The sequence below is a fragment of the Micromys minutus genome, assembly GCF_963924665.1.
Source record: "Micromys minutus genome assembly, chromosome: 1".
Lineage (NCBI taxonomy): Eukaryota > Metazoa > Chordata > Mammalia > Rodentia > Muridae > Micromys > Micromys minutus.
In genome coordinates, this window is record NC_137969.1 from 171,068,709 (window position 1) to 171,091,025 (window position 22,317).

The following is a 22,317-nucleotide window of genomic DNA, read 5'->3' on the forward strand; positions in this document are numbered from 1 at the left end:
GCCTTAAACTTGAAATCTGTGTGTCTTAGCCTCCCACGTGCTGGGGTTGCAGGTCTGCACCCTAATGCCTAGTCCAAGTTTTTTTTTTATATAACTTATAATTTGATATATCTATATTAATGTTTTAAATGCAATGTCTAAATAAAAATAACCTTTATTTTATATTTATAAAATATATAAAAGTTCTATTTAAAAGCGCTTTATTTTTAAAATAATTATTACTGTGTGTATATGTGTGTGTGTGCAGAGGTCAGAAGACTACTTTATGAAGTCAGTTCACTCCCGCTCCCTGTATGTGGGTTCTAGGAATTGCACTCTTGTGTGACAGGCACCTCTACCTTCTGAGCCATCTGGCTGACGCTGGCATCACCTTCGAAGGGCTTATCTTCATTGCAAATACTCACGGGTTTTATGGATTGAGTGTTTGTGCTCACTTAAGTTCAAAGGGAAACCTACTATCAGTGCATGGTGTGGAGAGATGGGGATTTGGGGCTGGGGAGTTATTACGTATGGCAGGGCAGCCAGAGGGCAGGAGGGAAGACACCAGGGCTGCGCTTTCTTTTGCTGATCAGTCTGCACTGTTGAGGGAGCAGCAGGAAGTTCCGTGTGCTGATCCGACCCAGTCTCACGGTCTCACGTTCAGATGCACAGGCAGCCCAGCCTTCAGAACTGTGACAGATCCCACTGACTGTTGGGTATGCTACCCAATCGGTGGGGGCTTGTTGAAGCAGGCCAAGCTGAGTGTGTGCTTCAGGGGGCAGGAACCTGAACATGGACTATGGCTCAAGGGTTAGCAGTTTACAGCCGGCAAGCCAAAATTGGGGCCTGATGTTTTGGAAATAAAGTTTTATTGGAACACTGCCATGTGTCATTTCTTTGCCTGTTGTCAGTACCTGCTTTAGTTGACAGTCCAATGGACTTGGGCTGTTTGTTTGTTTATTGATTGAGTGTTCCATCAATCAATCGATTGATTTTGTAGGAGTACTGTGTTTGTTTTTTGAGACAGAGTAGCCCAGACTGGCCTTGAACTCGCCATGTAGCTGAGGGTGGCCTTGAACTCATGATCCTTCTAGCTCCGACTTCCAGGCGGAGAAATTACAGGTACATATGTACTAGGATTACAGGTGTTCGCCACCACGCTCAGCTTTTTTGCTGGGGTGCTGAGGATCTAACCTTAGGTTTTCATGCTTCTGGACTGGGCTCATCCACACTTTGTTCTTTACCCTTCACCAGGCACAGAGGAATGGGAGAAAGCCAGGAATCCATTGAAAGTAACTTTTAATCCACTTAAGAGTACTTATGCAAATACATCTTGATATCTTAAACTGAAAATAAGCTTACGCCGGCACGAAACCGGTAGGCAAGAAACGCAATCTATTTGAACAAACACAGTCTCCATGTCTTCGGTTTCACTCAACGCTACAAACCTTTATAAAGCATGTGGGATGAATTGGAGGCATAGAGACATAAATGACCTACAATGCTTACCCACAGGCTGCACAGGGGCTGGCTGCTGCCAAGCCTGACGAGTCCACTTCCTGGAATCCACATGGTTGACTGACTCCCAAAGGTACAGTTTACTGCTTAGCTAGCTAATCCTGGAGCCTGGATGATGTGTGCACTGGGACGAGTCCTTACAGAGGTGACTTGCCTAAAGTCACATGCCACATGCTTTAGGACTGTCCTTTAATGAGGGCTATGGTGCTCTGACCACCCTAGAATGTAATGGCCACTCTGTGGCATCATGAAGTAGGTTCTGGGGTTCAGAGCTAATCTGTGTTGGAATGTTAGGTGGTTTCACTGGGAGGTCTGTGCATTGCTGATGCCTTTTCTTAGCTTGAGATCAGGATCCTGGCTCTGGCTGTACCCTGCATCCTGGTTAAGCCACCACCGTTAGCTGCCTGGCAAACTGCTGCACAGAGATCTTCTATGAACTTACAAAGTCAGCAGGTTTATTCCTTGAAGTAGCCTCTTCAACCCCGGAAAAGGATCACAGTCTACTTCCGGTTGTTTTAACCTGCTCTCCATCTGGCCACGTCTCAGGGACAACTACAGGGATGGTTCATTTGAATGTGGGTGGCATCAGAGCCATCATTCAGCAGAAGGCTATTGCACTGGAATTCACATGGAAGCCTGAATAGTTGCTGCCTTGACCGCAAGCTCTGATTGTCATGGTAACGGGCAACCGGATCTCTCCCAGACCCTGCAGCCAAGAGCAGCACCACTGAGCTTGAGCTACAAAGTGGAGCTGCAGCGGTTGACAGGGGTCTCGCTCTTGTCTCTCTGTGTTTCGGGGTGCTGGGTGAGGCAAGGGGGAGTTGGGAGTGAGTACTGCCTTCCAATGGGTTTGCCTGCCTGGTCTCTAGTTCTCACGTAGAGACTGAGCACCTATGACATGTGTGGGCCAGCGATGACTCGGGAAGGGGCATCTAACACCTGGCAATGGCACCTGCATCTCAGGGATGTTAGTCTGGAGTTCCGTGAGCACTTGCTCTCCTGTGTCTCTGGGATGCTAAGCACTGGGGTCAGAGATTAATTTAATGGAGACCCTGCCCTCCCTTGGACGGGTGTCCCCTGGCTGAGGAGAGGAGTAGGTGAGGTGGTGCAGCTGATGGGGGTACCACAGCCTTTCTACACTTCCCGGGGGTTAATCCTCGTTCTGAAGAAGTCCAGGATGGCCACCCCTTCCCTTGCTCTGGACCCTGAAACTTCACACGGGAATGCTATTCTCTTGCCTCCTAGACTCAGCTCTATTTCCTTTTATGTGTCTATCTATCTATCTATCTATCTATCTATCTGGCCCAAAGAAAAGAATTGGAACGTCTGAAACTGGAATTACAGTGGTAATCTGTCACATGGGTTCTGGGGAACGAACCTGAGTCTTACAGATGAGCAGCAACTATTCCTCACCTTGGAGCCTTCTCTCCATCCTTACTCGCTAGTTGTGAACACAGTCGGACTTGGTAGCAAAGCTGACCAGAGTGCTAAAGCCACTTGGGATATGCAGTCTGCAGGACTGGGAGGGGAGTTAGCAGAAGTACTGGCCAAAGGCACGGGGCTGGTGTGGCCAGTGGAGGAAGCAGGTGGGGAAAGGCTGGCTTGTGGACTCACAGCCTGGTGGCTTCAGGACAGGTGCCCTCTAACCCAGGCCCCATCCAGTTGCAAGGCAGGAAGTGTCACCACAGTCTGCTCAGATGGGTGTGGTTTTCGCTACTCAGCAAAGCTGCCTGTGTTGCCGGATAATGTCTCCTTTGCAGCTTGGGATGTGTCTCCGTTGGCAGAGGGCTTGCCTAGGGGCTCAGTTGCCAGCACTGCATAAGTGGGGCATGGTGGTGCAAGCCTGCAGTCCCAGAACTCGAGAGGCAGGGATTTCTTTTCTCTTGTTCCCTACCCATTTTCTCCTCACACCCCTCATCTATGAGAAAGTCCCAGTATCGCCAGCCTGGTCTACATAGTAAGGACTGCCCCCACCCCCACCTCAAAACAAAGCTTTCTTTAAATGTGCAAATGTGTTCCAGTGTTTTCTGTGTAATGAATACTAAATTTATAGCTGCAACTTGCCCACCCTGTCCCCTGCCCCAAATGTTTTTCAGATCCAGTTTCTCTGTCCTTTACACTGCAGAGGGGCTGGCCATCCACCTCTCACAGGCAATGCTGTCTCTGATCCGGCAGGTCAACAGCTCCCTCTGGTGGTCACTAGTGGAAGCCTTGCCTGTCGGGTTTCTGTCTCCTGGGAGGAAGCGAGATGTACAGCACAGGGCTCAGATTCCATATTTGCCTGAGTGGAGGAGAGGGAGCTTGGGGGAGCGTCAGTGAGCTTTGTTACTGTGATGAAATGTCTGGAAAACCAAAAGAAGACAGGGTTATCCTGACTCTGGGCTTTTGGGGGATTTCTGTCTGTGATAGGCTAGTTCCATCGCTTCTGGAACTGCGGTGAAGGCAGAACACCATGGTGGAGAGGGTGTGATAAAGGGTGCAGAGATGTTCACTTCCTGGAGGCCGGGAACAGAGCATGGAGCAGAGGAAGGGTCCAGGAGACAAGATGTGCCCTTCAGGGGCATGCCCTGGTGACCTACTTCCTTCAGTCACACCCTAGCTTCTAATAGGACATTCTGTATCAGAGGGTTGCTCAATCCATTGATAAGATTAGTGTCCTCATGAACCAGGGACGTCTCACTAGCACCCCCAACTGGAGCCAAACTTTTATTGCATGAGCCTTTTAGGGTTACACTGGATACACAAACAGGAACAGAGTGGGACCCCTAGGCCACAACACTGGCTTGTTCCTTAAGAGCCACTATGTCAAGTTTACTGTTTATTAAGCCCACCGTGGTCAGGGTGCTGTGCTGAAGACTGTAATAGAGTCTACTAAGTTAAATACATCTGTTCCTCCCTGTAGTCCGAGGAGCACATACCATGTGCCACCAAGCAGTTGCTTCTAGACGACAGCCGTGTGGAAACATGTCTTTACAAAGGCTGCACATAGCGTGTGCTCCAGAGGTCAGCCACCATCCTAATTGCTGACCATGGAGAGAAGCACCAAGGGCCCCAGAGTGGGGGATGGGCTTTAGTTGGTCAAAAGATACATTATGTACTTCCTTCTGTCTTGATGCCCCATGGTGCTGGGAAAGAGAAGGGGGTGGGGTGCTGGGCTGTGGTAAAGTGCTTGCATAAAGTCTGGGTTTGATCCTTGGTGCTGCATCAGACGAGATGTGCTAGTATATACCTGTAATCCCAGCATTTGGGGGGCAGAAAGAGCCGAAGTTCAAAGTCATCTCTGTCTCTATAGCAAGTTTTGTTACAAGTCTGGGACGCATGAGACCCCATTTCAAAAGAGGTGGGAACAAAATTCTCAAAGAATTGATAAAAATCAATTGGGGGGGGAGGGAGGGCCAGGAGAGAGGAGTTACATCTGCATGGTTGCCCCTCTCCACCAGAGAGCCGAGAATGGGGTAGGGCACTACGGGGAGGAGGAACAGCTTTGCTTTCCCTAACTCCTTCTACAGATGGAACGCTAGATCCTGAGAATGGAGTCCAGGTGGTAGGCCTGGGAGCCCCCAGAGAGGTACAGCCAGTCAGGATGGCTGCCGTCCTTGGTGCTTCTGGAAAGTGACATAGCCAAGAGGAAGCCACCCACCCCAAGGCTGATTTTCTTTAACTATGCAGAGGCAGTTTCTTAGACATGATCTACCAGTGAGTTTTGAGCTGGTTCCTGGACATGCGGCATACTGCAGGTGGTGCCTTCCTTTTCCTCTCTTGCCTAGCTCTGACAGCCAGCCAGGGTGGCAGGGTGTCCAGCCAGGCCATTGGGGGTGAAGTGCCAGGGAAATGTTGGTGATCTTCCCCCACCCGCACCCCGCAAAAAGACCCAGACAGGATCCGATCTGATAGAATCACAGGAGAGCCTTTTTGTTTGAGTAAGTTTGGGTTTCCCAGCGCACTTCTGTCACAGGATGGTTTTGGTGTGTGTGTGGAGGGATGAATATCTATTGGGACAAGGCTTTATAGAAAACTACAAGCTGTGTGTATGTGTTTAAGCATGTAATTGGAGAGCTACCATGGCCTTTAACATAATTGGCTGGTGTTGGGAGTCATATCATAAGCTTAACCTCTGCTTCCCTCTGCATTGGTGGTCGTTAGGCAGGGGGCAGACTTATAACCAGGGGGTGCAGATTTGTTGGGGGTCAGTCTACAGACTGGAGCTAGGCTTGGGGTTTGCTGGGGGCAACTTGGAAACTAATGCTAGGTATTGGCCTGTTAGTTTGCCTGAGTTTAAACTTAGGTCAGGGTCTCTAAAATGGAGTCTGAACTTAAAAGCTTTGGCTTCTTGGTAGGAGATGGATTTATTTATTTATTTACAAAAAGCTCAAAACAAGCTACTTGACCTAGGTACAGATGGAGAGATACTCAAGGGGCTGAAGGGAAGTTCCTACATCTGATCCTAAGTGGCTCTGCTTCCTCAGAGCTGAGGGTAGCCCAAGGCTTGGACTCCAGAGCATGTGTCTGCTCTTTGCTTGGAGGCACCGTCACAATGACATTCTATTTTGGTCCTTTGACCAGAGCCTCTGAGGGAAGAGACAGCAACACCGGTGAATGGGGTCAGCAGGACCTGCTGATGCCCAGCAGTGGTAGAGAGCAACGGAGGCAGTGTGCCTGCTCAGATTACAGGATTAGCTATCCCAGTCACCAGCACCTAGCATCCAGGCTGGGCCCAAAGACTCAGAGGCCAGTAGGACCCAGAGACCTTCTGCTGTAGATAGAATGGCAGGCCTGTAGCTGGGGGTTAGATGCCATCAGATGGGAGTTTGGGGAATATTCTGGAGAGCAAAGGGCACTTGTGCCTGTGGCTGTCAGGGCTCTTGGTTACCAGAACCTGCACTGGGTAGATGAATACTGCCTATCCTAGTTAGGGTTCCTGTTGCTAGGATGAAGCACCAAGACCAAAAGCAAGCTGGGGAGGAAAACATTTGCCTTACACTTCCTCATCCAAAGTCCATCACTGAGGGAAGTCAGGGGAGGAACCTAGAGGCAGGGGCTGAGGCAGAAGCCACTGAGGGGTGCTGCTTACTGGGTTGTTTCCCATGGCCTGCTTAGCCTTCTTTCTAATAGAACTCAGGACCACCAGCCCAAATATGTCACCACCTGGAGCTCTGGGCCCTTGCCCACCAATCAATCACTAAGAAAATGCTCTATAGGTTTGCCTACAGCCCAGTCTTACGGTGGCCCCCTCCTCAAAGATGACCACAGCCTGTGTGTTTCATGACAGCAGGCTGGCTGATCTTGATGAGCTGACGCAGTCAATGAGAACCAAGATAACTTGCACAGCAGAGAATTCAAAATGTATCAGGGTCATGCCTTGGGGGCTGGGAGAAGGCTCAGCAGTTAAGAGCATACACTGGATCCAGAGGACCCGAGTCCTCGTCAGCGACCACACCAGGTGTCTGTAACGCCTGGTCCAGGCCAGAGGTCTGCAGTACCTGCAACTATGTACATACACTTACACATAATCTAAAAAGATGTCAAGCCTCAGGACCACCAGTTCAGGACCCGTGCGCTTTAGTTTTCTTGGGTCAACTTGACATGAACTAGAGTCATCTGAGAAGAGGAAGCTTCAGCTGAGAAGATGCCTCCATTAGATGGGCCTAGTCTGTAGGGCATTTTCTGATGGATTGATGCAGGACTCAACCCACTGAGCAGAAGTCACCCTTATGCAGGCGGTCCATGCCTGTATAATAAAGCAGGCTGAGGGAGCCAGCGGAGAGCAAGCCAGTCAGTACGCAGCACTCCTCCCATGGTCTCTGCTTCAGGTCCTGCCTTGACTTCACTCCATGAAGGATTCGTAAACCAGATAAACCCTTTCCAAAGTTGCTTGGCCATGGCATTTTCTTTTTTAATCACAGCAATAGGAACCCTTATTAGGACAACTCATAGCAGCCACGGCTGCTCCTGGATGCCTGTCACACTGCCTGGGGTATTTCCAGCACTGCACTGCCAGAAGGTGGCATTCTCCCTTCAGGGACAATGTCCAGGTAATGAGGTCCATTTGGCTGGCCCATCATCACAGTCTAACTGCTGGAATAGAGAGAGGTCTCTTGATGGCTCAGCGGTTAAGAGCACTGCCTGCCCTTCCAGTGGTCCTGAGTTCAAATCCCAGAAGCCACATAGTGGCTCACAACCATCTGTAATGGGGTCTGGTGGGGTCTCTTCCTGGCACACAGGTACACATGCAGATGGAGCTCTCTTATACATAAAATTAATACAATTTAAAAAACAGAGTTTTCTTGCTTAGCTTACACAGTGGGATATGGGTGTTTCACGTGGACGCCGGCAAACATGGAACATGCTAACATGCACACAACACATTCAAATGAAAAAAAGAACCCCACACATTTCTGGTTAATTTAAATGGCAGCGGTTTAATTGTTACTTTTCTTTTTCCTTACTTCAAACTCCAAAGACGGACTGGTTTCCTTGCAGGAAGCATAAAACGTAATGCCAGGGTTTACTTTCAAAAGCACGTGCGCGGTCCTTTCTTCACTGACAGCCGCAAACACCTTATGAGCAAGAACGTCGTTTCCTGGCCTTTCTTTTCTTTACCCTTTTGGCGGTGGGTGGAACGGGTCTCGCTGTTGGGATTAAAGTCGAGTGGGGTCCTTCCTGTTCACTTCTGTTGTTTTCTCACACACAGCTACGTCCCCATCCATGAAGGCTCAGTTAACCAGTGACCTCGTTCTCAGTATCGTGACACTGGACAGTACTGGTAGAAACATGTTCCTGACGCTGAAGGGCTGAGGAGGTATGCAGAGAGGAAGATGTCAGTGACACCGTGTCCTGGAAGGTGACTGGTGCGAGGACGAGGTGACACACCGGGCATGCGCTCGAGGAGCCGAGCATTTACTTACTGCTTCACCGTGAGGCCAGGTTATGTTAGTCTAGTGGTGTTCGAGGCCTCAGTCTTTTGAGTGGAGGCTTGTAAGAAATAGGGAATGAGGGTTGCCAGAATCCCTGAGGAAGCCGTGTGTGGGGCCCAGTGAGGGTCTGGAGGGAAGCAGGTGAGGGGCTAGATTCAGGATACATGCTTGGGGACAGAAGCGGGCCTAGACAGTTCTTAGATTTGTACCTGATAGGAGAGTAAAGCCCAGGCGCATCTGGTCTCTGGGTCTGTGCTTTTGTCATGATGTTCTTGGTCCGTCCGCTCCCGGGGACACTGCCCTACTGAGCTGAGCTATTTCATCCCACCCCAAGTGCGATTCTACTGAGTCACATCCCTATCTCTCCAGCCCTGCTGCACTCAACCTCGGGCCCAGCCCAGATGAGCCTGTCAGTGGTAACACCTCCAGGAAGCTGTCATGCCTGAGGACATTGTGAATGCTGGGTAACAGGGACCCTGGAGAACCTGGGAGAAGGCCCAGAGTCATCACAACATCTTTCTACAACTTGCTAGACACCACAAGGGTTTGGGGATCAAACTGAGGTGGTGGGGCTCTTGCTGCTGGGTCATCTTGCTGGCCCCAATGAACCATTTTACATGAGGGAGTTCACACCAGGAGAGCAGGAATTCCAGAGGCAAGACTCAGCCCAAGCTGGTGGAGTCAGAAGGTGCTGGCTTAGGCCCTGTCCCTGTCTGTGTCACTCCTCCAGGGAGTCTGACCCGTTAAACTTTGTCAGTGTTTTCCATCAGAGGGTTTATGTGACACACGACAAATATGGGTATCATGGTGGCTCACAACCACCAGTAACTCCAATTCCAGGGGATTCTGACCTCCCCGCATCAAGCACACACGTGATACAGATACATGCATATAGGTACAATACAACTTACACATTAAAAAAATACACAGATCTAAAAAAAGAAGTTCATGTTGAACTGAGGGTTGTGGGGATGGGTGTGAGATACCATTAATCTCAGCAGAAGCCAAAGTAGGTGGATCTCTGAGTTCGAGGCCAGCCTGGTCTACAGAGTGAGTTCCAGGACAGCCAGGACTATGTAGAAAGACCCTGTCTCAAAACAATGGCAGCAGCAAAACAAAGCCAAAACAAACAAATGAGAAAGGGGGGGGGGGGGGTAAAGGAAGACAGACAGACAGACAGAAAGACAGAAAGAAAAGAAATCTGAAGTGAGTAGATCAAGGGTGTCCAGTGGTGAGGGACAAGGACATTCCAGCCCATCCCTCCCTTAAAGGCTCTTACATTCGATCACACTGGCCACTCTTGTAGCTACGCTCCTGGGAAGTTCATCCTTGCCTCACTGCAAGGCCAATTCCTGTTTTTCCGCTAGTTGCCTCTTAACTTAATAACTGTTTAGCTAAGTGGGTCGTCAGAGTGCCTGACTTTGCCCTTCCTTCCTCCTCTCTAGTGATGGGATTCCCTTTGTAGTTGCAAATCTTTGTATAGGTTGCTACGGGTCTCCATATAACTTTGGAGAATAACTTCGAAGTTCATTCCCTTTCCCCCTACCCCACGTATAAAAAAAGACTCAGTAGACTCAGACTCAGTAGAGTGCTAACCCTGGGGTCAATTCCCAGCATCATCCAAAACTGGTGTGATGTAAGCCAGGCATAGCAGCCACACCTGTGACCCGAATCTCAAGGGAGTGAAGACAGGAAGTTCAGGGTCATCCTCAGCTAAAATGCTGAGCTGAAGGCCAGCCTGAGATTCATAAGACCCTGTCTTATGAATAATAAATATATATATTTTTAGAGACCAAAGTGTTGGGGCTAGAGAGAGGCTCAGTGGTTAAGAACCACTGATGTTCTTGCAGAGGACCTGGGTTCAGTTCTCAGTACCAAAATGATAACTCACAGTAACCGTTCTTGGGGATACAATACCTTCTTCTAGCATCCTCAGGCATACATACAAGCAGGCTAAACACTTATACACATAAAGTAAAATACAAAGTAAGTGATCTGTGAGCTGGACATGGTAGTGTAGCTTTGATCCCAGGAGACAGAGGCAGGCAGATCTCTGTGGGCCCAAGGTCAGCCTGGTCTACATAATGAATTCTAGGCCAGCCAGGGCTACATAGTAAGACCCTGCTTTTTTTTTTTTTTTAAGCGAAGTGTAAATGATACCTTCTTACTGCTCAGCATTTGAGCAGGTTGATCCTAAAACTAAATCTGTTTTCTAACATTACAATGATATATTTATACCTAACAGTTCTCAGTAGCATCTAAAAGTATTCAGTTGTGAAAGAAATGTGAGTTGCCAAGATCAATCTGGAGTTGCTTGTGTCAGCTCTAACCAGTAAATAAAGCCAGGAGGTTAAGAAAGAAGGGCTTGTACTGTTACATCCAGTGCTGCTGGAACCACACAAGCTTGCACTCAGAGTCCCCTAGCGAGCACGCCTGTTTCACGCGCTCAGCCTTGGGCTGTTAGTCACTTTGGCAATGGATTATCTTCACAATGTATAGAGGTGCCCTCGGAGGTTAGAAAAGGATGTTTGATCTCCTGGAACTCCAGTTTTGGATGGTTGTGAGCCATGAAGTGGGTGATGCTGAGGAAACCCAGGCCCTTCGAGAGAGCAAGTTTTTCTCAACCACCAAGCCAACTATTCTGCTTCCTAAATTCTTTCTTACTTATTTAGAGATCTCATTATGCACCTAAGACGGCCTGGAGCTCACTGTGTAGACCAGGCCTACTAGTGAGGATCAGAAGAGATCCATCTCCTGCTTCTGCTTCCTAGCGCTGGGATGAAAGGTGTACCACCGGGCCGTTGGCTTTTCTGTATATTGGGTACATTCCTAACGAAAACGTGTTGCTAGGATTAAGAGCAAGTGCCACCACCTCAGGCACAGGTTACTTTCAAGTGCTTTGAAGAAAGCAACGGATTTCACACATGCGCAGAAGAGAATAAAGCAAACTGGAAAAAGCAAATTTACACTGGTGGGCAAACTCTGGAGAGTTCGCTTTTTCTTGCTTTCTTTTTTATGAAAAGGTGCGTGTGTCTGGCAAGATGTCTCAGCAGCAAAAGCATTCAGCTACTCACAGGTTCTGGGACAGGGGAGCCTTGGCAGGGTTGCCACTAACCTCATAAATCCTACCCCTGGGGCCCTACAGAATATGAGAGAACCAACTTCCACAAGTGGGCCTCTGACCTTCACACTAGACCCTTCATCTCACAAAATTTAAAAAGAAAGGGAGTTAGCAAGGGTCTAGTGTTGTGGGACCCTGGGTAGTTTCCAGGTCTCTGCGGCCTTTACTTCCTTACCTATAAAACAGGCCTAAAATATCCGTCTTCCCTTTTCATCTGGATTAAAAATGTACATGCCTTGATCCAGCTGTACCGGGGCTGTGAGGACTGTGCCTAACTGTACGTCACTGTGATGCTGAGTGGATTTGGCGGGGAAACGCTGGATGTCGGCCAGGACTCGGTTTCCACCGGTCGCCTGAAAGCCCTAAAGTGACCGCAGCGCGCGGGCTGAGGGGTGGGCGGGGTTGGAACGTTTTAGATTGAAGTGGAACCAACCAATCACAGAACAGAAGTTAAAAGAAAACGTCGCCTGACGCAAAAGCGCTCGGCTCCTCACAGGTCCCGGGACAGGGGAGCCTCGGTGGGGCTTGCGCACTAAACTCAGCGGGTTTGGCGGGAGGAAGAGGCGCTTGGAGGAGGTTATGAGCCGGGAGGAGAGAACGGCGGCGACCTTCCCCCTCCCTCAGCGGCTGAGTGTTATTTTAGTAGCCAGACCTTTGTACTGAGTGCACCAGGAGCTAGAGGAACCAAAGGTAGCCCCTAGGATACTGATAACCGAGGTGTACAGTGTGAATTACGCAATTATACACACACACACACACACACACACACACACACACACACACACATATAAAAGGCCTGGCGATCTGGCTAGAGGTGATTTAAAATATGTATCGATATGGCCCAGTTGGCTTAGCCTGGAAGAAGCCCTGGGTTTTGTCCTCAGCACGGTTTAAATTGCGCAGTGGTGGATGCACGCCATGTAACTTTGGCACTCAAGACCTGGAGGCAAGGAGGATCAGTTCAAGGTCTTGATCACACTACATACCGAGTTAGAGGCCGGTCTAGGATAGACCTAGCTAGACTTTTCAAAGGAGGGGTTGGGCATACTGGTGTGCGCCAGTGGGGAACTGAGAATGTCTGCTGCTGGCTTCCACGTGTTTTTATCTTAGTACCCAAACCGGCTGCCTTAACTTTGAGCTGCCACTTTGTGTTTGGTGAATTTAGGACACTGGGGACGCAAGCAGAGGGGAGCCTCCCTCGCCCTCTCTGGTATCTTGGACTCCTTAGGGCAAATCACAAAGCCATTTACAAATCCTGATGGGAACTTCTGTTCCTGTCTCCACCCTCACCACAGGAATTTTTCGTTTTCTGGGTATTGGGAGGCCCAGAGTCGTAAAATGAACGTTACGGCTCGTAATCATCCTCTGAGCTTCTCGGAATTTTGGTTCGACTTGCAACTTTTAAAAGCAAGTGGGACACGGGGGATGGGGGCCTGACAGAAGAGGCGGGGGCAGGAGGACGTACCCTTTAGTTTATTCTGAAGGCAAATTTTAGGGAGCCCTAGTTTGAGAACCCTCTTATCCCACAAGGTCGATGCGATGACTTGGGACCCCCGAATCTCTTTAAGAAACCAGGTCCCCGCACCCTTATGCTAGGGACGCAAATACACTCAAGGCGACGTGTCCCAGAGGCCGGCAGCGTCACCCCACCCTTCCACCCTAGGCACCAACCTCGGCGGCAACGCCCGGCAGCCCCTCGCGCTCTCCAATCCCCGGGCCTTTCGTAATCCCAAACGGTTCCGGCCCCTCGAGCGCCCGCTCGCACCAGGGCGGCGCAGGCTCCTTGGACGTCTCTGTGGGTTGGACCAGCGGCTCTACTCAAATCTCCCGCGCTGGGCGGGATCCAATGGGAGCCGAGGCCACGCCCCCGGAGCGTGCGATTTCGGGAGCCTTTTAAAGGGTGCGGACGCCTGCGGCCGCTGTTAGCCCGCATTCCCGCAGTTTCGCGTCTCCTAGCTCCTCTCTGCCGCCGTCCCCGTTCGAAATGCTCTCCGTCCGCGCTCCGCTCGCCACCATCCCTGACCAGCAGCCCCTGAAGCTGTCGCCGCTGAAGCGCCTCACCCTGGCGGACAAGGAGAACACGGTGAGGACGGCCCAGGGGCCGGCGCGGTTGGGTGTGCACTGGCGGGCTGTGGGGTCCCGGACCCGGGAGGGTGCCTGCTTAGCGCCACTCACCCTCGCGTGTCTCTCTTCAGCCCCCGACCCTCAGCAGCACCCGCGTCCTGGCCAGCAAGGTTGCGAGGAGACTCCTACACGACACTGCCGAGCCGCTGCTGGTGAGTGGCCCGTGTGGGGCTGAGGTGAGTCGCTGAGGCTGCCAGCAGGGGGCGCCTACTGTTGGCGCCAAAGCTGCATTGTCCCAGCTGGCTCATTTGACTCCTCTTTCCCGCCAAAGTGTTTCCTTAGCCTGTCTCACCGGGGTCGGCCTAAGGTAGCAGCGTGCAGCGTGACAGCTAGCCACACGAAATTGCCAATCGTTCAGAGTACTTGATCAGAGGAGACACGGGCAGTTTCATACGGTTCCCTCGGCATTGGGGTGGGGGGGGTTCACTTGGCATTCTCATCCACCAGGAAAGTAAAGTACCTACTAAGCCCAGCGTTGAGGAAGAGCCGTTACTGAGAGAAAATCCCCGCCGCTTCGTTGTCTTTCCCATCGAATACCATGATATCTGGCAGATGTACAAGAAAGCTGAGGCCTCCTTTTGGACTGCCGAGGAGGTAATCTTTAGGATGCGCCTAGATTCCCCTTGGGTAACTCACTGAGATATCAGGTGTTCTCGTGGACAAAGGGGGTTCTGGATGTGAAGAGTACAGTAATCAGATGGTATAGGGGACTTAAATTTTAAAGCACACACGTGTGTGTGTGTGTGTGTGTGAGAGAGAGAGAGAGAGAGAGAGAGATCTGCTAAAATTGTGAACTTCTAACCTTCAGGTGGACCTTTCCAAGGATATTCAGCACTGGGAAGCTCTGAAGCCCGATGAGAGACATTTTATATCTCATGTCCTGGCTTTCTTTGCAGCGAGTGATGGCATAGTCAATGAAAACTTGGTGAGTTTGCCTGAAATACCTGTAATTCTCGGAAAGATCTAGAGCTGGTGCCTGACATATCTTATGCCCTGGGTGGGGGCTGGAGAGATGACTGGCTCCACCCTACTTAAAACACTTCCTGCTTGGGCGGAAGACCCTAGGGCTCTGACAAGTCACGCTGACCTTGGGCACTTGCCTGTACATGTATGTACCCATGTTAACAATCCATCTTAGTTCCCCCCTCTGTTGAGTCCCAGTAGTAAGTTTTCTGCTCGGTTTTATATTGCTTATTATAAGTAGGTACTTGGAATTAACAAACAAAATTAGTGAGTAATAGAATGTTGAACCCTGTGTGGGCTGGAGAGATGGCTCAGCAGTTAAGAGCACTGGTTGCTCTTCCAGAGGTCCTGAGTTCAATTCCCAGCAACCACATGGTGGCTCAACCATCTGTAATGGGATCCGATCCCCTCTTCTGGTGTCTGAGTACAGTGACAGTATACTCATACATAAATCAAAAACTAGGAGTTATATAATTCCTGGTTGGCAAATTGAGCACATGACATAATGAGCTCTGTTGCAAATCATTAAGAATTGTAATCAAGATAGAGGATTAGATTGTATTAAATATATACCTAGTTTTTTGTTTTGCTTTCCTTAGTTTTTAAAGTAAGGTCTCAATGTAATCCTGGCTGGCCTAGAACTCAGTAAACACACCTTACTCAGATTCCTACTTCCTGTTGCTGCAGGGTTGGGATTAATCCCAGCAGGCAAGGTAGGGTGGAAAAGTGAAAGCAACCAGTAGTTTTTCAAGTTTAACTCTAGTTTATTTTACTACCACTAGGTGGAGCGATTTAGTCAAGAAGTTCAAGTCACAGAGGCCCGCTGTTTCTATGGCTTCCAGATTGCCATGGAGAACATACACTCTGAAATGTACAGTCTCCTTATTGACACTTACATTAAAGATTCCAAGGAAAGGTGAGCATATATATGCCCTGCCAAGATGCTTGGGACTCGCTTACCTTATTTCAAGTGTTTTTGTTCCATAAAGGGGAAATGAGCAGAAGGACAAATGGGCTGTCTGTAGATGTTTCTATGACCTTTTGTCGAGACCATCTGAAGCTTTGTGTGCTAGCTTGTGTCTAATTCCAGCATCCAGAGACCAATGCCAGCAACGTTACCAAGAAGTCAAAGAGTAGTCACACCAGATACTGCCTCAAAATCAAAGCAAAACCTGGGGACTGGATAGATGACCAAGGTTAAAAGCACTTGTGGCTCTTGCAAAGGACCCAATTTTTGTTTCCAGCCTCCACAGAGGAGCTCACCACGGGCTGTATCTCAGGGAAATGATGCCCTCTTCTGTCCTCCCTGGGCCTTACACACGGCTATAAATAAGTCTAAAAACAAAGTGGGGGCTGGAGAGATGGCTCAGCGGTTCAGAGCACTTGACTGCTCTTCCAGAGGTCCTAAGTTCAAATCTCAGCAACTTCATGGTGGCTCACAACCATCTGTAACGGGATCCACTGCCCTCTTCTGGTGTGTCTTAGGACAGTGTACAGTGTACTTATATTAACAAATAAGTAAATCTTAAAAAAAAAAAAAGAAAAAAAGTGGAGGTGAGGGGAATTACATGCTCTAGAAAACGAGTCAGAAGGTTTATTTTAGGCCAGGTTAGTTGACCTATTACTCTATTAGGAGATTATTGAAAAATAAAGGCTTATGTTACGGAGGTAGACTAGAAGGTCTGATTGGGTGATGGTGGCCAGTGAGCACCAGGATGGGAAGCAAATGTGGACGTAGTGAATCAGGCCTACGCCGTGCCTGTTGTGTTGCCAGGGCTCTGGTATCAGCTCACATCCTTTCTGCCTACAGAGAATATCTCTTCAATGCTATTGAAACGATGCCATGTGTGAAGAAGAAGGCCGACTGGGCCTTGCGTTGGATTGGGGACAAAGAGGCTACATATGGTGAGATGACTTTCCTCTTTCCTCCTTAATCCTACTTGATTATTGGCCTGTGCTAAGAATACCGAGGCCTCACTGGGAACGTTTTGCTGTTGATTCTTGCTAGGAGAACGAGTTGTAGCCTTTGCTGCAGTAGAAGGAATCTTCTTTTCCGGTTCTTTTGCATCGATATTCTGGCTCAAGAAACGGGGGCTGATGCCGGGCCTTACATTTTCCAATGAGCTTATTAGCAGGGATGAGGTGAGTTTCTCATTAGCTGTCTCTTAGATATGTGCCCTTCTGTCTACTGATGGGGACCTGAGGAACGAGGTGTAGTCACTTTCTTTTTTTAAAGATTTATTTTATTTTTACATATATGGGTACATTGTTGCTGCCTTCAGTCACACCCAGAAGAGGGCATTGAATTTTATTACAGATGGTTGTGAGCCACCGTGTGGTTGCTGGGAGTTGAACTCAGGTCCTCTGGAAGAGCAGTTTGTACTCTTAACCAGAGTCATTTCTCCAGCCCCAGTCACTTTTAGATAAAGGATTTTAATGTGGATGTTTTGCCTGCAAAGGACAAAAGGGAGGAGGATGGCCTTGGAACTATGAGGTTGTGAGCTACGATGTAGGTGCTGAGAACTGAACCTGGGTCCTCTGCAGAAGCAGCAAATGTTCCTTGTAACTGTTGAGCCAAGTCTTGGGGGGTTTAACCTAGGTTCTCATACTTGGCTAGGCAAGTAATTCCCAGCCCTGTGTCCACATTTAATGTGAATTCAATCATACAGTGCTTGACAAAGAATAGGATACCTTAAGTAAGGTATTAAAACTACCGATTTATCCAGGAAGATAAGCCCTGAGGTTTCCTGGGGTGTGCCGTGCTGTGCTAAGACTTACTGCTTCACATTTGAAATTGTACCTAATTCCTGAATATCCAAAAGCTAACTGGCCTCCCTTGTTGAGAACTAGAGTTTGTGGCTGTGAAGATATTTGAGCAAAGCGAAGCCTCTGGGCACCTGAATGATAATGGCCCTGCCCCTACGTTATACTAGGTGGCATCCTTGAGGCCTTGAGTTGGGCTAGCCTACTCCTTGGTTTCATAATTAATTGGCAGTTAAATACCTCGTTTATTTTCTTCACTTATATTGTTGGATTTTGTGGCTGGCTTTGAACAATGTAGGTGATCCTGTCTCTGACTCCAGAATGCTGGGGTTCCACTATACCAGGCTTAAATACCTTTCTTTGCTCTCAGTGTGGCCAGACAAGTTCCATGAGATTGTTAGGATTAATTTTTGTGCATGTGAACTGTAGGAGTCTTGAGCCTCACAGTGATCTTGAACTCTCCCTTCCAGGGTCTACACTGTGACTTTGCTTGCCTGATGTTCAAGCACCTGGTACACAAGCCATCGGAGCAGAGAGTAAAAGAAATAATTATCAACGCGGTTAGGATAGAGCAGGTGGGTGATGTGTGTGGGTTGCTCTTGATCTTGCTGGAAGGGGTCCTCAGGCTTTTCGTGCTCAGTGGCTTTGCTTGGCCTCTAGGAGTTCCTCACGGATGCCTTGCCTGTGAAGCTCATTGGGATGAATTGCACCTTGATGAAGCAGTACATTGAGTTTGTGGCCGACAGGCTTATGCTGGAGCTGGGTTTTAACAAGGTAAGGTGCTATTTATCCCCCCTCCACCTGTTCTCTTTTCTTTCCTTCACTTGATTTCAGCATTTATATATTGATGTGACTTTTTCAGATTTTCAGAGTAGAAAATCCATTTGACTTCATGGAAAATATTTCACTAGAAGGAAAGACAAACTTCTTTGAGAAGCGAGTAGGCGAGTATCAGAGGATGGGAGTAATGTCAAATTCGACAGAGAATTCTTTCACCTTGGATGCTGACTTCTAAGTAGCTGATGGTGTGCTCTTTGCTGATTTCTCTCCCCTGGTCATTAAAAGAAATCAGCAAAACCAACCAACATGCTACACCATGAATTATCATCAAATTTGTTAACAGGTGCCTAAAAGTTGTGTAGCTACCTCGGTCCTGTTTGATAGATTTGTCACCAGAAGAAGAAAGCATACTTAAAAACAGTGGGTACTTGGATCCTTAGGGAGATCCTGTTCTTGGCTTTTACAAGTAGGTGGTCACCTTTGACCTCACCGAAGCACTAACTGCACATTGGGCCAGGCTTTGTGAACAGTGACCCTCAAGCAAACAGGTTTAAACATTTAGACCCCACAGAGTTGTTTAAAGATGCCAACCTCACTGCTTCCTGCAGGCATGTAGAGTTTACTTAACAAGTTTGTAAATAAAACTGGCACTTTGCACACAAACTTAGTACTGTCAGGGGGAAGGGCTGCTTTATTTGGTTTCTAGAGCAAGCAGGAAATGTTCCATTTACCACTGATGGCCGCCCCATTCAAAGTCTGAGTGACTAGGTCTTGGTTGAACTAGGGAGCCATTTCCAGGCTTTGTTCTGTGACTGAAATGCTTTGAAGTCAGTCCTGTGATGCCCAGGCCTTCTGGTGCCAGTCCTTAAGGAGTTTGGTGAGAACTTCTGACTTTGAGTCACTAGAAACTTGGACATGATTTGGGACACTTGCTGGTTGACTCTTGTCATTTGTTTGAGAAGCAGTATTTTTCTTTCTTTTTTCTTTGTCCCATTTCTAGTTAGTATGAGGTCTGGAAAGGGCAGTGACCAGTGCCCGGTCTTGAGCCTGCCCATGGTAAAATCAGGGCTGGAATCCACTCATTGTTATCATTTTGGTGTGTGGGGTACTCTCGAAACTTGAACCACTTAAGTTTCAAAGAAAATTAAAATACACATCTTATGAGGTTTTTATCTACACTTAAAAAAAAAATGTTTAGTATTGAAGTTTGCAAATGGTACTGTAAAAAGTGTCACATGCGTTTGTCTTTTTTTTTTTTTTTTAAGTCAGGGTCTTAACTAACTCAGGCTTGGTCTGGAACTTGCTATGTAGACCAGGTTAGCCTCAAACTTGGCTGTTTCCCCAATACTGGGATTAAGGTTTCTGCCACCACACCTGGCTTTACCCAGTGAGTTCCTAAACACCAGAAAATGAGTTCTGTACAAGATGTTAATGTGTTTCTTTCAGACTGGAGTACAGACCAGTAGATAACAGCTAGTTACCCTTAACACGCCTTTATGTGCATTACTCTGTGAGTTTGAGGCCAGTTGTGGATACATAAGTAGGACTCTTAAAAACCAAAAAAAAAAAAACAAAAAAAACAAGTGTTCCCTGCGGTAATTCTCAATGATCTCCAGCTCCCTTGTAACTGATGTTATTATATATTGGCTTATGACCCTGGCCAGTTTTATTGTATAAATATATTTTGTAATATGAGAACTTGTACCTTTTAAATTATTTTGTAAAATTAATAAACCCAAGTCTCAGAGTTGCATGGCACACAGTATTAAATGATTTAACTGAATCTTTAATGTCAGTTCTTTACATTTGAAATGCTGCTCCCCTTCCTGGTCCTCCCCTCACAGTCCCTTCCCCCAAAACTGACCTTTTGCTTTTAGAAAGTTTTAGGGGGGTTTGCTTGGTTTTTGCCAATTCTGGGGATTTTCCTCTTCCATAGGGCAGTGTGATAGATATGCCCTGGGCCTCTGTATGGGGTCTGGGGAGCCATGTCTACAGCCCTGGCTAACTTCAGCCACTTTTGCTGGGATTACAGGCATTAGAAGCCAGAACTCAGGAACACACGGACTGTCTTTTGCTGGTCCTCCACTTCCATATCCACCCCTCTTTCATCTTGAGACTGTCTTTTTCTCGGTGTAGCTCTGGCTGTCCTGGAATTCCGTGTGCAGATCAGGCTAGCCTCGGACTCTGATCTGCTTTCCTCTGCTTTCTGATTTGGGATTAGAGGCATGTGCCACTACACCAGTATTTAAGGACCTCGCTTGATTTCTCCTGCCTTCCCTCAGTGCCTCTCTTAGACCTTCATTCTTCCATCCCTGGGTCTTCCCCATGCAGACATGGGTTTGCTGAGCCAGACAGCCGTGTTAAACCAGGGCTTGAAACCACTTCCTAGCCTGCTGCAGGTTATAGGGGGCCACTAGGGTGCACCTGATCCTGAGGTGCTAATGTCACCTATGACATCCTAGTTCACTGTTATCAGTGTGTGGTGACATAGATGTGTGTCAGGACAGAGGAGGCAGAGAGGGGGTGGACTCTTAATGAGTAGCTTTGCTTTGGGGCCACTAAGCAAAAGCTGAGTGGATGTCCCAAAAAAGAGGGAAGTAGACTGGTCAGAATTTGCTAGAATGGTCCCCATTTCATCCCACACTCCGAGTGGACCCAACAATAAGGGATGTCCCACAGGTGTGATCCAAACTGCACCTAGCTCTGCTCTGTTCTCTTTTTAGTTCAAGAGCACCCCTATCCTCCAGGCCTCGCTGGCAGCTGCTATTTTACCTGTGGCCAGGAGAGGGAGCACCTGCCTTCCTATGTCCCTCATCAGGCGTCTATAGGCACTACAAGGCACCATCACCTCTGCCCGTCCCCGCTCATGGCCAAGCTTCATCCCTGCCTCTTCTAGTCCAGGATGGTCCATCTGTCCAGATGCAGGGCAGATGCCACTATTGCATGAGTCCTGCCCTGCCTGGAATCTCCCTGACCTGAGCCGTGTCTTACCTTCCTTTTTATCTAGGCTTCCTCGTGGGTTGTGAGCTTTCAGCCCTTCAGACCTCAACTAGGAACCTTCCCAGCCCTACACAGGCTAAGTCAGGACCCCCTTTGCATCCTCTTGGCCTTTAAAGCAGTGTAGATCTACCCTTATCACCCAAAGGGAGATTCTCATTTCTCGCTTCCAAGTGACTGAGGAATGACCACCTGACCCAGGAAGGCTGCTGTGTCTGACACAGCATGAGATTCACGCCACACAGACCAGCTGAAGTGAGCTTAGAGCGGCTGGCGCCAGAGTGGGTGGTAGATACTAGGGCTTTCCCCTTCTTGCTCTCCCATCCCTGCTGTTCTAGCAGCTGTGGGTGCCCACTGCACAGACCCATCTTGCCATCTCTGTTCACAGTTCTGCTATGGCAGCCCTTCAGTCTGCGGAGTGGCTGGAAGCTAGAGCTTCAGGTCATGGGGCCAGAAAGCTAAGGCAAAGGCTGGGCCCCTGTACTGGCTTTTCCTTCTCCGAATGGCCCTGAGTTCTGGGCCAGGCCTGTGCCGGGTCCTTAGTTCTGGGGATTGTGGTAGTCAGCTTTCTCTTGCACCTTGGGCTCTTCCTGGGGCAGAGGCAAGGTCGCATGCGGAGGTCTCAGAAAAGCAGTTTTGCTCCATTTGCAGATTTCTCAGGAACCAGGGCTTGTGCAGGTGCATAGGATGGGGGGGGGGGGGGGTGGGGAAGAATGAGCTTTATGGAACTGTTGGCAAAGCATCATTTGTCGTCCCCGGGCCACTCTGGATTCTTGGAGCCTTGGGCTGCGGCTTGAGCTGAAGACAGCTGTCCACCATCTCCAAATACTCAGCTTCTGGGCCTCAAGCACAAAAGCAACCTTACTATTCTGGCCCTTTGGTGATCCCCAACAAATTGTCTGGCTTGTAGGCAGAACTGCTATTTTTAGTAGCCAAGTTGTTGGAGACATCAGAACAGGAAGCTTCCAGATCTTTGCTTCTGTGGACTTGGGAGGGTCATCGTATTTGGGGAGAGTCAGCAGGTGTGGGTGGGAGTGGAAGGTTGTCATATGAGAAAGGCTAAAGTATCAGTCAGTAGTCATGTGCTCTGGGGTAGGGGTGGCGGTATGCAAGCTCACACTCAGGCTGGAGGGTGCCGGCATTGGGTGATGGTGACTT

At 48.7% G+C, this 22,317-nt stretch overlaps 1 protein-coding gene across 2 annotated transcripts; it reads left to right on the forward strand.

Moving 5' to 3' along the window:
• Nucleotides 1-13,479: 13,479 nt before the first annotated feature.
• Nucleotides 13,480-19,887, forward strand: RRM2 (ribonucleotide reductase regulatory subunit M2). Of its 2 annotated transcripts, none has more exons than XM_080922664.1 (10): nt 13,480-13,615; nt 13,728-13,832; nt 14,104-14,250; nt 14,465-14,581; nt 15,402-15,535; nt 16,430-16,524; nt 16,628-16,761; nt 17,853-17,957; nt 18,043-18,156; nt 18,245-19,887. In XM_080922664.1, exons 1-10 carry the CDS (start codon nt 13,517-13,519, stop codon nt 18,395-18,397), a joined length of 1,203 nt encoding a protein of 400 aa, XP_080778790.1. In that variant the 5' UTR covers nt 13,480-13,516; the 3' UTR covers nt 18,398-19,887. The 2 variants fall into 2 exon arrangements, with proteins under 2 accessions (XP_080778790.1, XP_080778791.1); XM_080922665.1 differs by having other exon boundaries at nt 13,728-13,808.
• The last annotated feature ends 2,430 nt before the right edge of the window (nt 19,888-22,317 follow it).